Source organism: Vulpes vulpes, chromosome 16 (genome assembly GCF_048418805.1).
Source record: "Vulpes vulpes isolate BD-2025 chromosome 16, VulVul3, whole genome shotgun sequence".
NCBI classification, from domain to species: Eukaryota; Metazoa; Chordata; class Mammalia; order Carnivora; family Canidae; genus Vulpes; species Vulpes vulpes.
In genome coordinates, this window is record NC_132795.1 from 62,418,748 (window position 1) to 62,439,514 (window position 20,767).

The window sequence follows — 20,767 nt, forward strand, 5'->3', positions numbered from 1 at the left end:
AAGGCAGCTCATGCCTGTCAAGCCACAGCACCCAGCACAGGCTATGGCGAGTGCGTATTACACTATGACTGTTAGCACTCTGCAATCACTCAGGGTGGAACAGAAATATTCTGGAAAGGTTTTTGGTTAAGAATGAATACAAAATAGAGGAGTTTCTGCTTAGCAACTGATGCATAAGAAAATGAAGTGCTTTACATGAGTGAGTGGAGCATGACAATTGGCATTATTGTAAATAAGTACTGAATGCCTACCCCATGCCCAACACGGCCAGAGGCTGGGAATGCCAATAACCTGTCGATTGCTCTCCAAGGACTGCTGGGAGGAAGAATGGAAGGCCTGCACACTGCTCTGTGGGGCAGTGACAGGTGCATAGCCAGGGATACATCAGGTGCTGGGACCAAGTATGAGCTTGAGTGGAGTGGGGGTTTGCCGCCCTAAAGATCAAGACTGAGTGGGAAAATCATAGTAAACTGGAAAATGGAATCGGAAAAGCCAACAACATGGAAACATACACCTTAGTGGCCTCAGTGGAGCTTCTTCAGCAGTGAGTCATCATCATCGTCAACACAAAGCCTGAAATCTAGCCGGCACTCGTGCAAAGAATCCTGAGAACACACACAGGGTGCATATTAATACCTTTTAATGTTTCACATTGTTTTTTTTTTTTTCCCCAGAAGATACATAACAAAAATACATGGAATTTAATATGAATCTCAGTACAGTGGGCAATTACAGAACCTAAATAAGACAAGTCTATCAAGTATAATCCTTCTTATGGGGGCCAAACATTCCATTCTACTAAGAAGAAAGAATCACAACATGATTAGGCACAAACATATCATACTGCCTATTGTTCTAACTTCTGAGACTGGTAGTCTTGGAGAAAAAAAAAATCGATTAAAAAAATAAATAAAGCACAGTCAACTGCCTCAGTCGTTGTCCCCCGCCCCCCCCCCCCCCCACACATCCCCGTTTTCCTTTTTGTGCTCTTCAAAGAGCCGCATGGGTGAGGGCGTGAGGCAGAGCTGTGTGGGACAGGGGTAGGCACCCTGCTGACTACATGCCAGGCAGATGCAGAAGTTCCCTGAGGTGACCAAAAAATGTACTGCCACTCAGCGTTGCTGCTGAGAACTCGAGATGAGAGGAGGTGATGGGCTGGCAGGGGCCTGACAGCCACAGCATATGGTGCAGATCCAACTCTGAGAGACAAAGTGGCCCACACGTCATTGTGGAATAGTCAGCACATTCATGTAGGAATCTCGAACTGCAGAGCCAACCCTCTCTGTCATGCTACAAGCTGGAATGCTTTGACCACAATTCTGCCAGGATCAGTCATTCATTCAACAGAAAAAAAGTCAAAACCATTTGGTTTTTAAATGAAAATCCTTCACATCCACCTGTGTTCAAAAATAATAACTTAGGACATTAATACTTCCTTAAAACATCAATTACCATAACAGAGTTGAATCGTAAGTGTGGGGGACCTATTTTCCTATGAACACAGCTCATAGGAAGGGATAGATATGTAACACACATGAAAAGTAAGGCTGTGATAGTCTTTGTTTTTAGCTTAAAGCTCAGGTCACCCCCAAAAAGTATTACCCAAGTTAAATGTTTCTTACTGAGAAAGAGCTCACTTAGACCAACACGATACACTAAATAAAGGAAAATATTTATTGTTCCTCCCCATTTAAAGGTGCACCTCTGCCTCCACGGTGAGTCCTGATGGGAACCCTCCTCTCTGACTAGGTCCGCGCAGTGGAGTATTACTTCAAACAAGCTGGCCAAGGAGCCACCTTCTTTCCTAAACAGCATTAAAACTAAGAACAGTAGGTGATGTAGCAAATGGGACAAATGTGGCCAGATCTTGTCATAACTGTACTTGCTCTGACACAGAACCCCTGAGGGGAGACACTGAATGATAGGTTGGTCACAAAGGACAGGACACTGGAATCCTGGCACAGTTCTGTTGTGCAGGACAAGCCTAAGCAGCCTCCAAGTGACCAAACCACGCCTCCCATGCACAAGGCACCTTACTTGCATACTCAAGACCTGCTTTTGAACAAAAACCAACTGCTAACATTTCTCCTCTCTAGTATCATTTACACCTTGGAGGAAAAAAAAAAAAGAAATCAACATCAAAAAGCTTAACAGTGAGAATAGGCAAACTCAGAAAGGAAAGATCACACTAAAACTGCTCGACAATTGCTCCATCACTGCCCACCGCATGGCTTGAGGCCAGTGACTTCATGGACGCACCACGCCGATGCATGCCGAATGTCAGTTCCAGTCCTTCACGGTGACCCCAGTGCGACGCTGCCTGCCTTCCATTCACCACCTCCTGCCCAGGAGATCCAAGGGGGTCTTGGGTGCTGTGCGCACAGGACATCCAGGTGCCAAAGCCCAAGACCTTCCTAAAAACTTCCCCTTGGGTTTGGGCAAGGAAACACAGCAGTGGTTTGGAGTATTGGCAGCAGCATCCACACTGGGGCTTAACCTCAGCAGCCAGCCTGGAGGATGCTTGCCCCAGAGCGCTTGGTCACCGACAAGGTCGTGAATACCTGCGGGAAGGACAGAACAGGAGATGTTCAGACACCCCAGCCAAGAAGTCACCAGGGAGCGGTGCCAGTAACACCAAATCTACTAAGATGGACTCAGAGGACTACTTACAGTGAACAAAATGGAAAAGTATGACCAAAGGTATCACAACTTTTTCAGAGGATAAAGGGGGAGATGTATTTTAAAAACAAGGTAAAAGAGGAAAAAAATTTAAGTTTTATCTAATGAAGAATTTTATTTTCATGAGAGTGATTAAAACAATTAAATGTGTCATCCCGGTTGCCGGCCAACTCTCTCAAAGAAATGCATGGTGAACCTAAGACCCAGCAATTGCACTACTGGGTATTTACGCCAAAGATACAGATGCAGTGAAACACCGTGACACCTGCACCCCAATGTTCATAGGAGCAACGTCCACAATAGCCAAATTGTGGAAGAAGCCTCGATGTCCTTCAACAGATGAACAGATAAAGAAGATGTGGTATATACACAATGGAATATTACTCAGCCATCAGAAAGGACCAATACCCACCATTTGCTTCGATGTGGATGGAACTGGAGGGTATTAGGCTGAGTGAAATAAATCAGAGAAGGACAATCATATGGTTTCACTCATACAGGGAATATAAGAAATAGTGAAAGGGATTATAAGGGAAAGGAGGGAAACTGAGTGGGAAAAATTAGAGAGGGTGACAAACCATGAGAGACTCCTAACTCTGGGGGAAAAAAAGGCTTATGGAAGGGGGGATGGGGTAACTGGGTGACAGGCACTGAGTAGGGCACTTGATGGGATGAGCACTGGGTGTTAGACTATAATTTGGCAAATTGAATTTAAATTAAAAAAATTTAAAAAGAAAACCTTTAGTAACCTGGAGGGAAATAAAACATAGCAACTATAATTTTAATAAACTGTAGATTATGATGTATTTATCTTTCTTTAAAGATGTGTTTTAATGATACTATGATTAAATATGGAAATGGAAATTTTCTCCACTTTTTTCCAAATGGAAAATTTGAAGACAGAAGGGTTATGCCTTTTTTCAATCATTGTAATTTTATAAAATGTTTAGTTTCACATCAAATAAGAGAAACTTTCTAAATTATCTATGGAATAACTTTCAATTTTACTAAGAGGATAGTTAGTATGAGGAGGATCAGAAAAAAAAGAGAGGAACTAATTGGAAACTAGCAACTATTTAAAATTTCGAGAGAAATGCTGGGATTTCTATAAGAAGAAAAAAGTAATTTTGATTCTTGATGGAGTTATAATAATCTAAGTGTTGCTGTATGTGGCTTAGGTTCTCAATAAAATGTGGAAATAAAAAAAAAGAAATGGATGGTGAGATATTCTGGAAATGCAGAAAGGTATACAATATACTGTCACAAACACCCATGTGCTATTCAGCGTGTATAAATGTGGTTAGAGCCCCATGTGTGCTCCTCCCTCATCACCTCTCTCCTCTCCTCCCCGACCAGTGCTTATCACTCCTATACATTTCTTGCATTTCTTTGGTGGGTTTCTACCAACTTTACCTCTAAATAGCAAGATGATAAATGTACTCTTCTGCCACCTGCTTCCTTGGCATCATCTTGCATTTCTGTAATTCATTCACCGATAAGGATACAAGTATCTCTAATTCTTCCACTTTTCACTGAATAGTATTCAAGTAACTACAGTACACTATATACACTGTGTACTAGAGAATCCAATTATTCAGTGAATATATTACAAATTACATACCCAGGCTCCTATAGGTGGCCCTTCCAGCAGTTGCTAGTATTCTATTTGCAATACGCTCTGTGACGTTCCAGTTGTCTCCTTGTACCTGCAGTTAGAGGTACAACTTCTGGGTTGGAAAGTATATGTCACTTCTACGTGACTGGGTTCCCAAGGTGCCAGACCAACTGATGAGTCCACCTCAAGTCACATCCTGCAAACATCTGGTGCTTATGGACTTAGAGCCTCAACATCTTCAAGTAGCTATTTTACTGTCTACTATTCATAAAAACAGTGATTCTCAAACATTAGTGAACAAAGTCTACTCACAGATAAAAATACACAGAAATTATACTGATGTCAATATGGCAGATTTAGGGTAGGCCCCAGCAATCTCATTTTTAGCATGGGTCCCAAGGGATTGATTCTAATGCAGGTTTATCTATAGTACACTTTCTTGTGGAACACTAGCACAGGAATTTTGGGCAAAATCCAAATTCAAGAAGTCTACTGCATGTAAACTAACCAGCACTTGTTTATCTTTGTAATTTTACCAAATAGGAAGCCTACAGTCAAGGTTTTTAAAAACCTATACTCTACACATTTAGAAACAGAGAAACAAGGTGAGCCTTCAACAGTCCTGGCTTTCTACCCGGAAGCCTCTGTATGACCCTGGTACAGCCCAGAGACAACACAAACATCTCAGGGACTTGAAGAGACAGAGTGGAGACTGGGGAGGCTGAGGTGGCTGGGCTTTGTGGGGCCAAATTCCTAAGAGGAGGCAGCCACGTAGAGAAAGAGCTGTCCCCTCATCTCCACCTAAATACCAAGCTCTGCACATGTGGGGGGCAGGACCCCATGAGGCCAGAGAACCACCAGCAGACAGCTGTATGCTGAACCAGCACCAGAATCCACTCGGGGCTGGGAGATGTTCCAGTTGTCACCAACTGGAGTCCGGAGACTTCTCTGAGGCCCTGGAGCAATCAGTAGAGACCCCAGAAAGCCACATCTAAAAATAGGGCTAAGCTAGTAATGTTACTGGTCCCAGAGTAAAAGCTACCCTAGACCACCCTAACAAAGCTCAAAAACAAGCTTCCAAAGGATCAAATGATCCACAAGGACATTATCTAACACAAGAAAACTCAGTGCCTTTTAAAGGAAGACAACAAAACCCAAGTACCTGGCATGGATTCAAAGAAAAAAAACCTGTCAACCCAGAATTCTATGGTCAACAAAACCTTCCTTCCACGAAGAAATCAAAATGAAGACATTTCAGATAAACAAAAGCTAAGCGACTTGTCACTAGCAGACCTACGATACCAAAAATGGGAAAGGAAATCCTTCCAGCTCAGGGAAATGCACCAAGAGGTAATATCTTTCCTACCATCACCGGCCTGTCGCTCGCCACCCAGGGATAGCCCACTCTTACCACCACTCCTCCTCCATGACTCCGCAAGAACAGTCTTCAGGCTGCCAGGCTGGGCTTAGGATCCCACCCCTCGCGTTCTTTCATACATCACTTGAACCCACCTCTTTTTATTCTCAACTTTGCCTTTACCACTGGTTCTTCCTCCTTGGCTTTCAAATGTGTTTACACTGCATTTATCCTGAAACAATTCTCCTTCGACCTTATGATCACCTCTACCACCAATGTCTCTCATCCTCTTTACAGACAGAATCTTGAGCTCTTGGTACTTACAGTCTATTTTGATTCATTTCACTGAAAGCTGGATTCTGTCCCTGCCACCACACCTGGGGTTCATTAGGAATGTCTGGCTGCCAAACCCAGGGGGGCACCTTGAATTTTCTCTTCACACACCCTCTGCAGCACTCCTTGTCATCCCCCTCATCTCCCATGCCCATGTCCTCCCCTAGTGGCTCCTCCCGCTGTGGCATGGACACATGCAGGAACACCCATCTCCCCTGGCTAATGCACTGGCTGAGCCCTTGGGGGGCTGTGCAGCCCAGCTGCCTGTCTGCTGTGGGGTGCTGCACCAATGCTGCCCCAGGCTTCGGCCCCCATTACTCCCCCTAAGACAGCCTCACAGTACATGTCTTATTCAGTTGGCCTCTCCCTTTTAGGCAGATGAAGGTACCACTTCTCCAGCCACCGTGTGTCCCTCCTGAACTGTATCTACCAGTAAGACCCAACACAACACTTCTTCCTGGATGACACTTCAAACCCATCACGTCCAAGACTGAACCATCCCCCTCCCTGAATCCAGCTCCTTCAGTGAAAGCCATCACTAAGGCCACATATCTGCAGTTAATGTTTCATTCTTTTGTCTCCTTCCTGCTGCTAAGCAATCAATTCTGAGGTCTTCCATAGCTTCTCTTCTGTCATATCTGATCTCTTTTTGTGTTAACACTGACACTCAGTTCGTGTCTCATCATTCTGACTGACCTACTGGGAGGTTTTTGCTAGTTTCCAATGTCTTCGTCTCACCATGAAGACTTCTGTATGGCACACATTACACACTTTTGCCCTATTAGATGTTAGGGGCCCAGGGCTTGCAGTGTAAGGAAGAGGGATGCGTCACCTCTGAAAACTGGGAGCACCAAAGTGTGCCTTCCTACATCTTGTTCCCCTCTGCATCTTAGCCAGAAATGCCCCAGGAAGGGGCTGCTTCTATGAGTCGGGGCCTAGAGTGAAGACAGAATGGAAATAGTCACATCTGGTCCATGATGACCATGGAGCACTGGCAAGGAAGAGACCTGGTTTTATAAGCAAAACAAACACCACCACCCAAACTGTCCATCTGTACTGCCCAGTCATGAAAACATAAAAGGGCATTGTGTTCAATTAATTAAACTTAGAAGCCTATTTGGATATCAAGTATACTTAAGATTTCAGTCCAAACCTTTTTGGCCACAGCACTTGGATGGAGAAAAAACACCAGTAAGTTTCTGTAGACTCCATCTGTCCTCTACACCCAGGCTGATCCCCTCCAGCCAGTAAGCATCTGGAGTAAGACTGGAGGCCATGGCTTAGTTATGAGAGTCCCCAGCAGAAGCAAGACTCATGCAGTACCCACATCTGTGCTGGCACACCAGGACACCTGGGCAAATTTTTTGGTCAGCTACCCCCTGGCTTCCTGAGGAAAAACTAGTTTCCTGGTTTTTAATATAAAGAAGAAAGAGTACAAGAAAGCAAGACTACTTTGACTTAATGTCAGTCAAAGCAATAGCAATCAGCATCAAAACTACTTTTGAGGGCAGCCTGATGGCTTAGTGGTTTAGCGCCGCCTTCAGCCCAGGGTGTGATCCTGGAGACCCAGGATCGAGTCCCATGTTGGGCTCCCTGCATGGAGCCTGCTTCTCCCTCTGCCTATGTCTCTGCCTCTCTCTCTCTGTCTCTTATGAATAAATAAATAAAATCTTAAAAAAAAAAAAAAACTTTTGAATAAAAGGAGAAAAACTTTTGTGTAAAAGAGGAACATTACTGAGAAAAGCCCTTGGTCCATTTCAGTCTTAAACTAGTGACAAAAAGCCCTTTTTCTACTTACATACATATAGATACACGTATCTATAGAACTATATATATCATCAGCACCTTAAAAAATTCAGACCCAAATAATAATGAACAGTATATTAAAACATTAAAAATATGAAGCTAGAAGAAGATATGAACAATTCATATTTTTAAAAATAGGTTAACGAAGATATGTAAAAATCCTTGAAAGTTAGTCCTTTTTTACTTGATACAGAAAAAGATTTATTTACACTGAATTTTGCAACATTTTCATTAGCACTCCCAAATTCATGCTGATGACACTGTAAGCTATGGCAACTTTTGAAAAGCAATAAAAAATTTTTTGTTTAAAAAAATGTGAAACTGAACAAGGACAGAAAGACAATACATGATAATGAAAATAGCTGTGTTAGGATGATATCATGGGCAATTTAAAGTATCATCAAATGCACTGGCCTCAATTTTTATTAAAGAAGAAAGATAAAGAGCCAAGGAATACATTACAACACATTTCAGGCTTCGTGATGTACAAGCTTCAGTTTTACTTCTCAGGAATTAATTTGGAAATAGAACTAGTGGGAGATTTTTGGTAGAAAAGGAAACCTGGGTGGCTCAACTGGCTAAGTGTCCAACTCTTGATTTCGGTTCAGGTCATGATATTAGGGTTGTGACCCCAAGCCCCGAGTCCGGCTCCGCACTGGTGTGGAGCCTGCTTAAAATTCTCTCTTTCCTTCTCCCTCTGCCCCATCCTGCCCTGCTTGTACAAGCTACCTCTCGGAAGGAAGGAAGGAAGGAAGGAAGGAAGGAAGGAAGGAAGGAAGGAAAGAAAACCCATCAAAAACCCAAAGTGCCACTGTTGATTAGTCTAAATGAAAAAAGAAATAAGGTCAATTTTTACAACATTTTTATTTGCACATAGCTGCTTTAGAATTTTCCTAAAAGCACATATTTTAAAGATGAGCATGGAGGCTACCCCTTCATGCTTTCCTAGCCCAGCAAGAAGTGCACTCACGAAGGTCAAGTGCTGCTATAGGCACCCCCCTCACATTCAGATCCACCACCACCTCCCAGCCTCACAAGCCCCCCTGTTCCAAGGCTGCGATGTTGACATTGATTAAAACTTTTGATGTTCAGCACTAAGACTGACTTAAAAACATTTCACGGGTCTTTCCTAATGTTTCCTCCTCTTGAGCTATTATTTTTCCCCTACAAATAAACATGAAATTACTCCTCCAAATGATATGCAGTTTCCTATTCAATTACTGCTGCTCCAAAACCTGGAATAAATTAATCACCACACTATCTTCACACTGAATAATGCTAATGCATTACTGATGCTCCAGCCATTAAGATTCCCCCAGTATTGATACCAAAAAAATTGCAGGCTAAAAGAGTTCTCTCTTTCTCTTAGAGCAATTCTTCAACTGAGCAATCTGTTGACTTTTCTCAGTAATTACTCCTCAGAACCAAAGGTTGGTTGCTCAAACAACAGGTTACATTCCCACAATGGTGTGAAGAGCCTTCCGTGATTCATTCCGCAAACCAGCGCCACTGGCCCCAGAGCTGTGGCTAGTTCCGGTCACTACAACAGCGTTCAGGACCAGTTTTTAACTTACTGACATCTAATCCAGCCCATGGACTGATATTTGTGAAATCCAATAAAATGAAATTTTCAGAGGCACGTAAAATTAAAAGCCAACCTGAGATACCATCAAGTTTCTAACCTTCCCTTCTTCATTTCCATCCATATCTCAAATGCACTACTAACACACACTCTGGGGTGGCTGTGAGAGGCATGTCTCTATAGCATAAAGCTGGACATGAAAAAACTGGGTCCAGCAACTAATCCAATCATCATCCAAGCCAGACCCCCTATTTAACACAGAAAAAAAGAGCCCCTAAAAACTGCCTCCAAACCAAATTTTTACTTTCCCTTGATCAAGAAGCTGTAAAAAAATATTTCCATAGTTGGAGACTGGAAGAATTTGGTTTTTTCAAAATCTGATTCGCCAGCAAGCAGTTCATACTGAGAGATTAAAAAAAAAAAAATCACTCCTCTCTTGCCTGAACAGAATAATTATAAATCCATATCTATTAAGGGGCTAAATATGTAAAATACACAAAGAATTCATACAATTCAACAGCAAAAAATAAAATCCAATTAAGAAATAGATCTGAACATTTTTCCAAAGATACCCAAAAGGCCAACAGGTACATTGAAAAATGTTCCACATCATTCATTAATCATCATCATTAAATCATCAGGGAAATGTAAAGCAAAACCTACAATTTTTTGAGATACCATTTCACACCAGTTAGAATGGCTACTATCAAAAATAAAAGAATTAAGTACTGGTGAGGATGTGGAGAAAAGGGAATCCCTGTGCACTCACTGTTGGTGGAAATGTAAATTGGTACAACCACTGTGGAAAACAATATGGAGGTTCCTCAAAAGTTTAAAATAGAAATACCAATATGATCTAGGAATTCCAATATTGGGTATGTATCCCCTCAAGAAACACAAAATACCAATCTGAAAAAGATATCTACACCCCAACGTTCCCTATAGCATTACTTACAATAACCAAGATATGGAAGCAACCCAAGTGTCCATCAGTAGATAAAGAAAACGTGGTGTACACACACACACACACACACACACACACACACACCCTCTGGACTATTACTCAGTCTTAAAAAAAGAACGAAATCTTGGCATTTGCAACAACATGAATGGACCTCAAGAGCATTATGCTAAGTGAAATGAGTCAGAGAAAAATATCATAGGATCTCTCTTATATGTGGAATCTGAAACAAACAAAAAAACATGATCCCAGAGAAAACAGGCTAGTGGTTACAAGAGGCAGGGGTGAGGGTGGGAAAAGTGGACCAACTGTTTTGTTTTCTCCTTGTTTCACATGTTTTTAGTTTAAAATTTATTTAAGATTTTATTTTTAAGTAATCTCTACACTCAACGTGGGGCTCAAACTCATGACTCTAAGATCAAGAGCTGCATACTCTTCTGACTGAGCCAGCCAGGTATCCGGGACAGGACCTTTTTCAAAATACACATCCCTACCCACCCCACCCTCCAGCCCTCTTAAGAAATACTCTAAGGATGACCTGAAGTGAAGCTACATCTTCTATAATGATAGAAGAACCCAGCCTACACACTCTCCACACAGTGTTGTCCACTAATGATAGAAGAACCCAGCCTAGACACTCCACACAGTGTCGCCCACTAATCCTAGGACTCTGGCACCATCTCTGCTTTAGTTAAGGTGTCTGAAAAGCTGGATGCCATGGCCAGGCTGAGATTCTGCTGAGATTACAACCCAGCTCTGTGTCTCCACTACACTCATGTTACCACCAGGAAATCATTTCTATGTTTTAAATTCTACGTCAAATATCACAGAAGAGGTATGCAAGTAGAGTATCACTTGTACAGTGGTGTCTCAGGAGCCAGACTGGTTGGGTTTGAAGCCTGGTTCTGCCCGTTCCATTCAACCTCCCTGTCCTCCATTTCTCCATCTGTCAAGTGGAGCTACTACCACCCCCGGGGAATTCTTGTAAGGACTTTGCAGAGAGCAGAGTGCCTGTCACACAGAGGAAGGCCTGAAGAATGTCACACTGTGGTTAGAATCACTCCCCTGGAACCTGCTTTTTTTGCCACCACTTCCCACTTCAAGCCATAGCTGTGAATCACTCCCGCTTCTTCCCTCTCCCACTTGCAGTCAGTTGGCAAGCACCATGAAGTCCACCTCCTATTTCTCTCTCAAATGTCTCAAGGTCTCCTGACGTCCACTGCCACTACCCTAGGCTGGCACCACCTCCCCATTCCCTTCTGGATGTGTCTGCTCTGGTCCAGTAGAGCAATGCCCCAATGTAGCCAGTGATTTCTCTCTACAGTGCATCTGATCACATTACCCTTGGCTCTAACCTTCTCTCAGCCAAACCTCAGTGCCCCCAGGATAAAGCCCCTGTTTTACAAGGCCATGACCTTCCTACCAGCTTCTCTAGCATCATTGTTTTTACTTCTCTATAGGTTCCTGAAGCTACAGCAGTAGAGGTCCTCCCTGTTCCTCCTTGAAGAAACATGATCTCTCCCACAGAGGCCTTGTACTTGGTATTCCCTCTGACGGGCTAACTACCAACACACTACTCATCACAGACCAGAACTACCTCTTCAACTGTCCTGCCTGGGTCTCCCTACTCTGGACGCCATCAGGATTGCCCCTGATCTGGGGGCTCGTCACACTGAACTGCAATTGATATTTCACTCAGCTGCCACTTGCTCTTTCTGAGTCTCATCTTATATCTCTGCTCTAACCCCATAAATGCCTGGCACAGTGCTATACTCATAATTGTACAACAAATGTGTTCAGAGTGACGCAGCACCCAAGTTTTCTCTCATTAATAACCAAACACCAGCTTGGGAAAAAAATTTTTTAAAACCCTAACAAGTCAGTGAAACTTTCAGCCTCCAAGCTTCAAAGTCATAAGAGAACCAACAAATGGAGATGCACAGGAGCAAATGCTCAAAATGTGCCAAGTATACCAAAAAGAAGACACCTTTGGCTGACCTACCTGCAGGCAGGGGCTTCGGGAAGACTCCCTGCCTCTTCAATGCTATCTCTCTGCACAGCTGGCTGTCATCCTGCCAGATGCCACCTCACCTGCCACTGCCGGGTCACAATACAACAAAACCACGTGGATGATGGGAGTCCGTCTTTTTTTTTTTTTAATTTTTTTTGAGTCAGTCTTTTAACCAGTCCACTGAGGGTTTGAGGGCTCAAACTCAGAGTTAAAAAGTTGAGACACTCACATACACAAGTTGGAAAGTCACCTTTTCATCCAGGACAGAGACGGCTACTGTGGTTTTTAAGTATCTTGGATTGGCTTCTAAAATTTTAAATATACTCAGTGTAGTGGGTTAAGTCTTCCAGAATGACATGCTCAATACCTGTTAACGTGATCTTATTTGGATAAGGTCAGGCTGGATTGAGTGGGCCTTAATCCAGTGACTGAGGTCCCTCTAATAAGAGGAATCCAGACACAGACACACAGGAGGCAAGGCCATGCACGCGAAGACAGAGAGGACAGTGATGCAGGACTCAGCCAAGGTCGACCAAGGACTGCCAGTAACCACCAAGAGCTCGAAGAGGCCAGCCAGGCAAGATTCTTCTCCAGAGCCTTGGGAAGGAGCATGCCCCTGCTGACACCTTGGTTTCAGACATCCAACCTCCAGAACTATGCGAGGATAAACTTTTTTGTCTTAGGCCACCCAAAGTGTGGCACTTTGTTACATCAGCTTGGTCTTTTAAAGACATCATATTATATACTAATATTTATCTCAATGGAAGTATTTATGAAAAAACTAAAGTTAGCTGGTTCCTTCCCCAGGCACATAGTCTTAGTCATTACAATGAACAAAAAAGATATGCTGTATATTCTTTAAGAGCTTCAATCTGGACTCTTCAATTTTGGGGTCATTTTTTTAGAAGCTTAGTTTTATTTCACAAAAACAGAAGTTTTCTATGAATAATGCCCTGGTCACTAAACATGTTAATATTTTATGCTTCCATCCTAGCCAGGTGTATATTATTAACACAGAGGAGGACTCTATCCCTAATTATAGAAAAGGCAAAAGCAAAAGGACACCCAAATGTTTCCTCAGTCTTGAAGCTGACATTTCACATATTCAGCAAAGAATTCAGTTGTGCAAGGGCAAAAAGAACAGACACCCCCATCAGTTAACCAGCTGCAGAATGAAATCAGGCATGCACCTGCAGATATATACCCTGGAAACCACTCACTCTGGTGACCAGATAACAGCTACGGTTTTCCAACTCCATACCTACGCTGGTCTAATATGAGCTACCTTCTCCCAACCTTTGCCAGTCTCCAAAGTCGACACATTTTTGGTTTACAAGCCCTGCTTAGTAGTAAACATAATAACCTTCAACTCTTGCATGATCATGGGCAAGCATGAAGAAATGCTGGCACCCCAGAGGCCCAGAGTGGTCAACTTCCAGTTCTAGTGTCAGTTGCTTGATCTTTTAAAAGCAACACTTTCACATCTCATCCTTTGATACAGAAAGCTAGAGGCAGACAACATCACTGAGCCTTGAGGTGGCTCTGGGATAACTAGGACTGCAAGCTCTTTCTGGGTATGAAGGGCACTAGTCATTGACTGCCAAGAAAATCATTTAGGAGACATGACAAAAAAAATTTAAGGCACATCTCTATAAATAAATCACTGCCATCATTTTACCATTAGCATGATACTCCTATCTAGTTCATGTCAGGAACAAAAGTATCTGAAAAAGGAAATTAAACTGTAAGGAGGTACAGAAGTAGCTCAACTACAACAGAAGGACACTAACTTCAGAGTCCTGGACTTGCCACTTGAAAGGCAGGTGATGTTGTGCACTTTTAAACAGAGCTGTCAAAGTGCGGTGGACCCACCTCTGCACAGATGGGGTGGATTCCAATGGTACTGTCCAGCTGCATTTTGGTCAGTCCACACTTGAGGGCAGCTGCAAAGCCTTGTGTAACTTCTCCAGCATTTGGACCCAGTACGTGGAAGCCCACGACACGTTCCTAAGATATAAAATAAAGTAACAGTTATGCTGATTCTTTCCCCCTTAACAACCTAGAACATGGACCCAGTCTATTCTAAAAACCCTGTTCAGAAAGACTTAGACTAACACATGCTAAAAGTGACTTAGGCTGAAGAGACTCCAACATGGGCTAGTATAGTGGTTACAGCAAGTAAGAAGGGAGAGACAAGAGCTGGCCTTGAGGAATGAGGAAGAAAATCACTAAAAGCAAACATGCCTGCAACTCCATGGGCACCAAAATGTTCTGGAAAATGTTTTCAACGGGCAGTTCTATCCTCATCTCCTCTATTTGGTTGTCTCAAAGCTCCAGATAAACTATGTGTGATAGCTGTAACATTCAAAAACAGTCATTTCAGGGTGCCTGGCTGGCTCATTTGGTAGAATGTGTGACTCTTGATCTTGGGGTTGTGAGTCTGAGCCCCACGTTGGGTGCAGAGATTACTTAAAAAAAATCTAGGGGTGACTGGGTGTTGCAGTCAGTTAAAGCATCTGACTCTTGGTTTTGGCTCAGGTCATGACCTCAGGCTCCAAGCTTAGTGTGGAGTTCCCTTGGGTTTCTCTCTCTCCCTGTGCATCTGCCTGTTACTCTCTCTCTTTCCCTCTAAAATAAATAAGCCTTAAAATAAAAGTAAATAAATAAAAGTAGTCATTTAAATTTAGAAAGTATTCTAAGGCCTTGAGGGCAGGCAGCATAGTTAGACTTCAGACCTTTTTAATCTGAAGCCATTTAGAAACCAACAGAAAAATTTTTGGCAACTCTGAAAAGTGACGTGGGAATTACTTTGAATAAACTCCAAATCCCAGACTCCAGCTACCTCTGCCAAAGGCAAAGAAATCTGATGCATTCTAATGTTCAGACTTTCATGACTGAGCTACACTATCTAGTCCAACCTCCTCAGCACAGGAAAGGCAACTGACACTGCGGGGTACACAGCCTTATCTAAGGTTCAATTGCTGCCTGGAAAACAATCAGGATGGTTGTCCTGTTGCCAAAGTACTATAATATATTCCACGCTGAGCTCCTCCATATTCATTCTGCCAATCAGGGGTTTAGTGTATGGATAAAGCACTAAACACACTGCACTTAAGATATATAGACTTACGTTTAATGATATGGATATATCTCAAAGAAAGAGATTTTTAAAAAGTTACAAGGTTCTATTTTTAGCTGAGGATACCACTCTTAAATCACAATGCGTGTTTATGGATACGTAACAGGCAGCAAATGTAAAAACGTGAACAGGTGAGACACTCGCTTCAAAACAGTGTTGCCTCTGGAGCAAGGAGTGAGGAGTGAGTAGTACAGGATCACAGGATTGAGAAGGACTACAAACGATTACACAGGCATAGGGTAATGCTTAATAGCTTGAGATCTACATTGCCTGGGATTGAGTTCCAACTCTGCCATTAACTAGGTTAGTGACCTGAGCACAGTTACACTTAATCTCCATGTGTTCCAGTTTCCTCATCAATGAAGAAGGGGTAACAGGAGTACACACCTCACAGGATTGTGTAAGAATTAACTAAGTCAATACAACAGACACCCAAGTAGTACCTAGTGGTACATAGTAAGTGCTCAATAAACATAAGCTATTCTAAATTTCCTCTGTGATGGTTTCTGTCCTACAACAGAAAAGCTCTGAAGCAAACACACTAAATCTGGATGGTGGGTACTTTCCCTATCCTTCTGTAAATGTTAAATATTTCACATAAGAACAACATACAGAAAAATAGAACCCCAGCAGATAATAAACACTGAAAAAGCCAAGCATAGGTAGACACTGTAAAGTGATGGACTCAAAATGAATAAAACATATGCCCCAAAGATGGTCAAGTTCTAGAAACATGCTTTTGCATAAGACTGCTCATGATGGTTGAGTGTCTGCCTTTGGCTCAGGGCCTGATCCTGTAGTCCTGGGACTGAGTCCCACATCAGGCTCCCTGTAGGGAGCCTGCATCTCTCTCTGCCTCTCTCATGAATAAATAAATTAAATATTAAAAAAAAAAAAAAAAGAGAGACTGCTCATGACAAAAGAACAATGACAAGTATTCATTTTTTCTAATACAGTCTTTGTGAAAATAATTAAAAACAGTATCATCCTCCTTAAGGCCTCAACTATTTTAATTAAGATGGGCTCATTAGTAGTGAAAACTACTCTTCATATTTTATTTAAAAAGTGTTATTTGAACACATGACACAACAGTGGAAAAAAACCCCACATACAGTTAAAGAAGATTTGCTTGGTCTGAAGGAAAATGTGGAGGTTTCATTGCTACATGCAACATGCAACTGAACTACTTCTTGTTGGAGGCAGTTATCAAACTGCTAGTGACAACCTCAGACATTGTCTCCTTTTGTCTACAGCAGCATGAGAGCTATTGTATACGCAAACACTTTTAATAATAAAACATGTCTGCAAAGGAAAAACTGCATAAAATCATTCTTTATGCCAACTGTATCCTAGTATTCTCATTTATTAAATGCATCGAGATGCATCTAGGATCACCATTCCTGTAGACAGCGCAGGTTTTCCTCTACTACTACCTGAGGCAGGAGTTTCTTAGTAGGATACATGGCTTAATTTTATTCAAACCCTCCAAATAAGAAAAGTATGGATTCTTCAGCACCATTTACATTTTTACTTAGGTCTTTTTTTTTTTTTTTTTGGTAAGATCCCAACTAAGTTAAAAATACCAGTTCTCATCAGATTTAATCCATAAGCATATGTGCAAAGATATATACATTCTGAATCACAATATAAAATGAGGACAGTAGCTAAAAAAGAAAACCAACCACGTATTCAATCATTTTGTGGGTATGGAAACAAAACTGTGAGGTGAAGGAGTTTGCCCACAGGCTTTCAATTACCAGTTGTTACACGTAGGAGCTGGCAATGAAATCTTCAATCAGAACCCAATTAAGAGCTCTTCCTATTACACCTTTATCATTAGTGCCAGCTGCCTAGGATACGAACACGTGTTACTCCTTTTATTTTTCATTATTTCTAGATAGTCACTGACTTCATTGTTTCCCTTTCGCAAACACAAGTGTAAACAGTTCTCAAGCTGTCTCTGTGGTCTTGGCTCGGCGAGGTCTTGTGGACCTGTGACCACGTGCAGGGCCCTGTGACCATGACCCTGAGTAGAGATCAAGCAGTGTCACCATAGTCCTTGCCCTCAGTGTCCACACGGCTGGGAAGACCAACAATAAAACACTAAAGGAATGTGAGGTACATCATGTGATCAAAATAGAACTACATATTAAAAACGAAATTACTGAAAAAAGAATTCAATGAGGATTTCACTTACATTATCTTTGATGTTACAGATTACTTTTGCATAACATTTGTTATTATCTCTTGAGGGAATTGTCCACTCCAATGGCCAGAAGTAACTATGATAAACCTGAGAAGATAACACAATTTAGGCCCATTATCTTAAGAAGTCTGTTTGTCAAACACCAGCTGTGATTTGAAAACACTGAAGGCTCTTTGATACTTAGACTTTCATGAAACAATGAAATTCATGGAATAAATAGGAAATTTGGTCAGAAGGTAAATGACCTTACACTTGTTGTCAGGCCCCTTTGCTATAAGCTCCTTCCCTTAATTACATCTCAACCTCAGAACAGTAAACCTTAGGTAATAATAACAACAAAAAGCAAGCAAATGAGAGAAAGAAACCAGGTAATTACTTGCTGTCTTACATTAAAAAAAAAAAAAAAGAAAGAAAGAAAGAAAAGGAAAAAAACCCAACACTATCTTGGATCTTGAATGACAACTTTGGGCAAAAAACAAGCAAGGTGCCACAAACAATTATAGCAATTACCCAGTTCCTTGCTAATGCTTCCAAAGAAATTTCCTCCTTTGGTATTTTTCACCAAAAGTAATGAAGAGGAGGAAGAGGGAGAGATGGAGGGAAGATGAGAGGTGGAAGGACACAGATATCTTTACTGATGCTTCATGAACTTAAACCTGGGTGACTACAGGGGTTTATTTCCACCTCCAGCTGCTAGCCTCAATTGAAAACATACATGGCGGGATCCCTGGGTGGCGCAGCGGTTTGGCGCCTGCCTTTGGCCCAGGGCATGATCCTGGAGACCCAGGATCGAATCCCACATCGGGCTCCCGGTGCATGGAGCCTGCTTCTCCCTCTGCCTATGTCTCTGCCTCTCTCTCTCTCCCTCTCTCTCTGTGACTATCATAAATTTAAAAAAAAAAAAGAAAAGAAAACATACATGGCTGGCTACCTTTTAAAAAAATATGGATTATGTAGCCATTATAATAAGTGTTCTTTGATGTTATAATACAATGTGAATTTTTTTAATGTGTATTATAAAATTGAATATATAATGTTATAGTATCACAACAATTACATAGGGAAAATATATTAAAGAAATTACCCCAATTGCGAAAAACTGCTATGTTACAGACATAAGTCTATGGATAATTGTTTCCTACTTCCATTTTCAAAATTGCAACCCAAATGCATTACTTTTAAATGAAAACTGCAAATTTCATAAAATGAAAGCCAAAGCCTGTCAAGAAATATGAAATATATACTAAGAACCTTAAAACATAAGACTCTTTTGATAGGACTCTATTGTCAGAAAATAACCAGAGAAATACAGTGAATTATGAAGATGTTCATTGTTCTATTTGTAAAAGTGAAAAACTATGAACAATCTAATAAAAGTATGGCTTATCAAATTATTTTATAGCATCCAAAAAAACATAAGTCATTTTTTAAAATGCTGGGTTTAGGGTAAAATGCTCATGACCTAACATTAACTGTAAAAGAGAAAACTGCAATAACTTAATCATACTTAAATTAAGACACATATACCAAAAAAAAAAAAAAAGATACATATACCTACAATTATACAATACATACAATGTATATATACAAGTATACAATATATAAACATGTAAATAACTTGGAAAGAAACTAGAAGGAAATATGCCAAAATATTTATAGCAGTTTTTGCTTCATGAATTACAATTTCCTTTTTTATATTTTCCTAATTTTTCAAAAGACCTAGAATGAGATCCTATTTTTGCAATCAGAAAATGCTACTAATATGGTACAAATAGACCAAGATATTACATACTACCACTAATGTATATAGTAAGAAAAAATTAAGAGATTTAAAATAGGCTTTTATATAATAAAATTTACTCTGATTTACAAATCTGGTCTTCTGGAAGGTTTTACTGGAAACTTTTTTCCTGAAAAATTTAAAGCAGCAGTCCCTGGGGTAGCATCCTGTTCCCAAAAATAGCATCTTTCAGGTGCCTGTTCCTGGATTATGGCAAAGTTAGAAGAGGGTAATGGTACAAAAAACCCCGACTATTACTAACAGAGTCATAGAAATGGAGTTAATTTTTAGTTTTCTTCTTTGTATTTTCCATAATTCCAACAGTATTATTTTAATAATAAAAGGAACCAGTAAAAGTGGTTTCAAAAAGTAGAAGGAAGTATTCCTGGGTCAACTGACAAGATTGAAAAACAGAAGGTAGGTCATATCCAAGTATTGTATCAACATTAAACTTCTGAAAAGTGGTGACTATAAAGTAGTTAAGAAATACCCTGTTTCGCAGGAAACACACATTGAAGCATTTAGTAGTAAAGGCGCATTTCATCCTCTTTCAAAAGGTACGGGGAAAAAATACAGATACAGAGAGAGAAAAAAGAAAATATGAAAAGTATAAAACAAATGGCAATACATGAATCTGGATTATAGGTATACAGAAAGGTCTTTGTACAGTTTTTCACCTTTTCTATGTGCTTGAAATTACTTTTAATTTTGAACAAAAGAGCAGTATAACTCAACATAGGCATAAAGAATATAACTTACCTCAATATTTTCTTCCCCAAATTTCTCCACAGCTCTCTCCTCAGAAAGACCACAGGCACCATATTCCAAAGGAGTAAACACAGTTGTTGGAACATTTTCATAATCACACTGTTTCAAAATGAAAGGTTAAAGACTGGAGAAATTATAACTCTAAAAAGAATATGTCAAAAAAGTTTAAAATCAGGAGGGGAGGGCAGCCCTGGTGGTTCAGCGGTTTAGTGCCTTCAGCCCAGGGTGTGATCCTGGAGATCCAGGATCAAATCCCACGTCAGGCTCCCTGCATGGAGCTTACTTCTCTCTCTGCCTGGGTCTCTGCCTCTCTCTCTCTCTCTCTCTCTGTCTGTCATGAATAAACAAATTTTAAAAAATCTTAAAAAAAAAATCAGAAGGGGAAAGCAGACTAATAAATTTCTATGAAAAGTATGGGAAGTCACAACACCAGATATAAGCCTACTACACCGAGAACCATTAACTCATGTGGCAGTTTTAAGAGGTCTGAAGTCTGTCAAGACCAGGTATAAATAGATTCATGTGCCTTC

At 41.1% G+C, this 20,767-nt stretch overlaps 1 protein-coding gene across 20 annotated transcripts in view; it reads right to left on the reverse strand.

Annotated features, from left to right (window-relative positions):
• Positions 1–623: 623 nt before the first annotated feature.
• The window catches only part of TXNRD1 (thioredoxin reductase 1), a 120,219-nt gene continuing 100,075 nt past the window's right edge, over positions 624–20,767 (reverse strand). For all 20 annotated transcript variants that reach the window (XM_072741402.1, XM_072741395.1, XM_072741389.1 and 17 more), the window contains 4 exons: positions 20,229–20,336; positions 17,681–17,776; positions 14,217–14,351; positions 624–2,561 (listed from right to left, as the gene is read on the reverse strand). In XM_072741402.1, the coding sequence (XP_072597503.1) occupies positions 2,499–2,561; positions 14,217–14,351; positions 17,681–17,776; positions 20,229–20,336 (402 nt within the window). In that variant the 3' untranslated portion in view covers positions 624–2,498. The remainder of the gene's footprint in view (positions 2,562–14,216; positions 14,352–17,680; positions 17,777–20,228; positions 20,337–20,767) is intronic.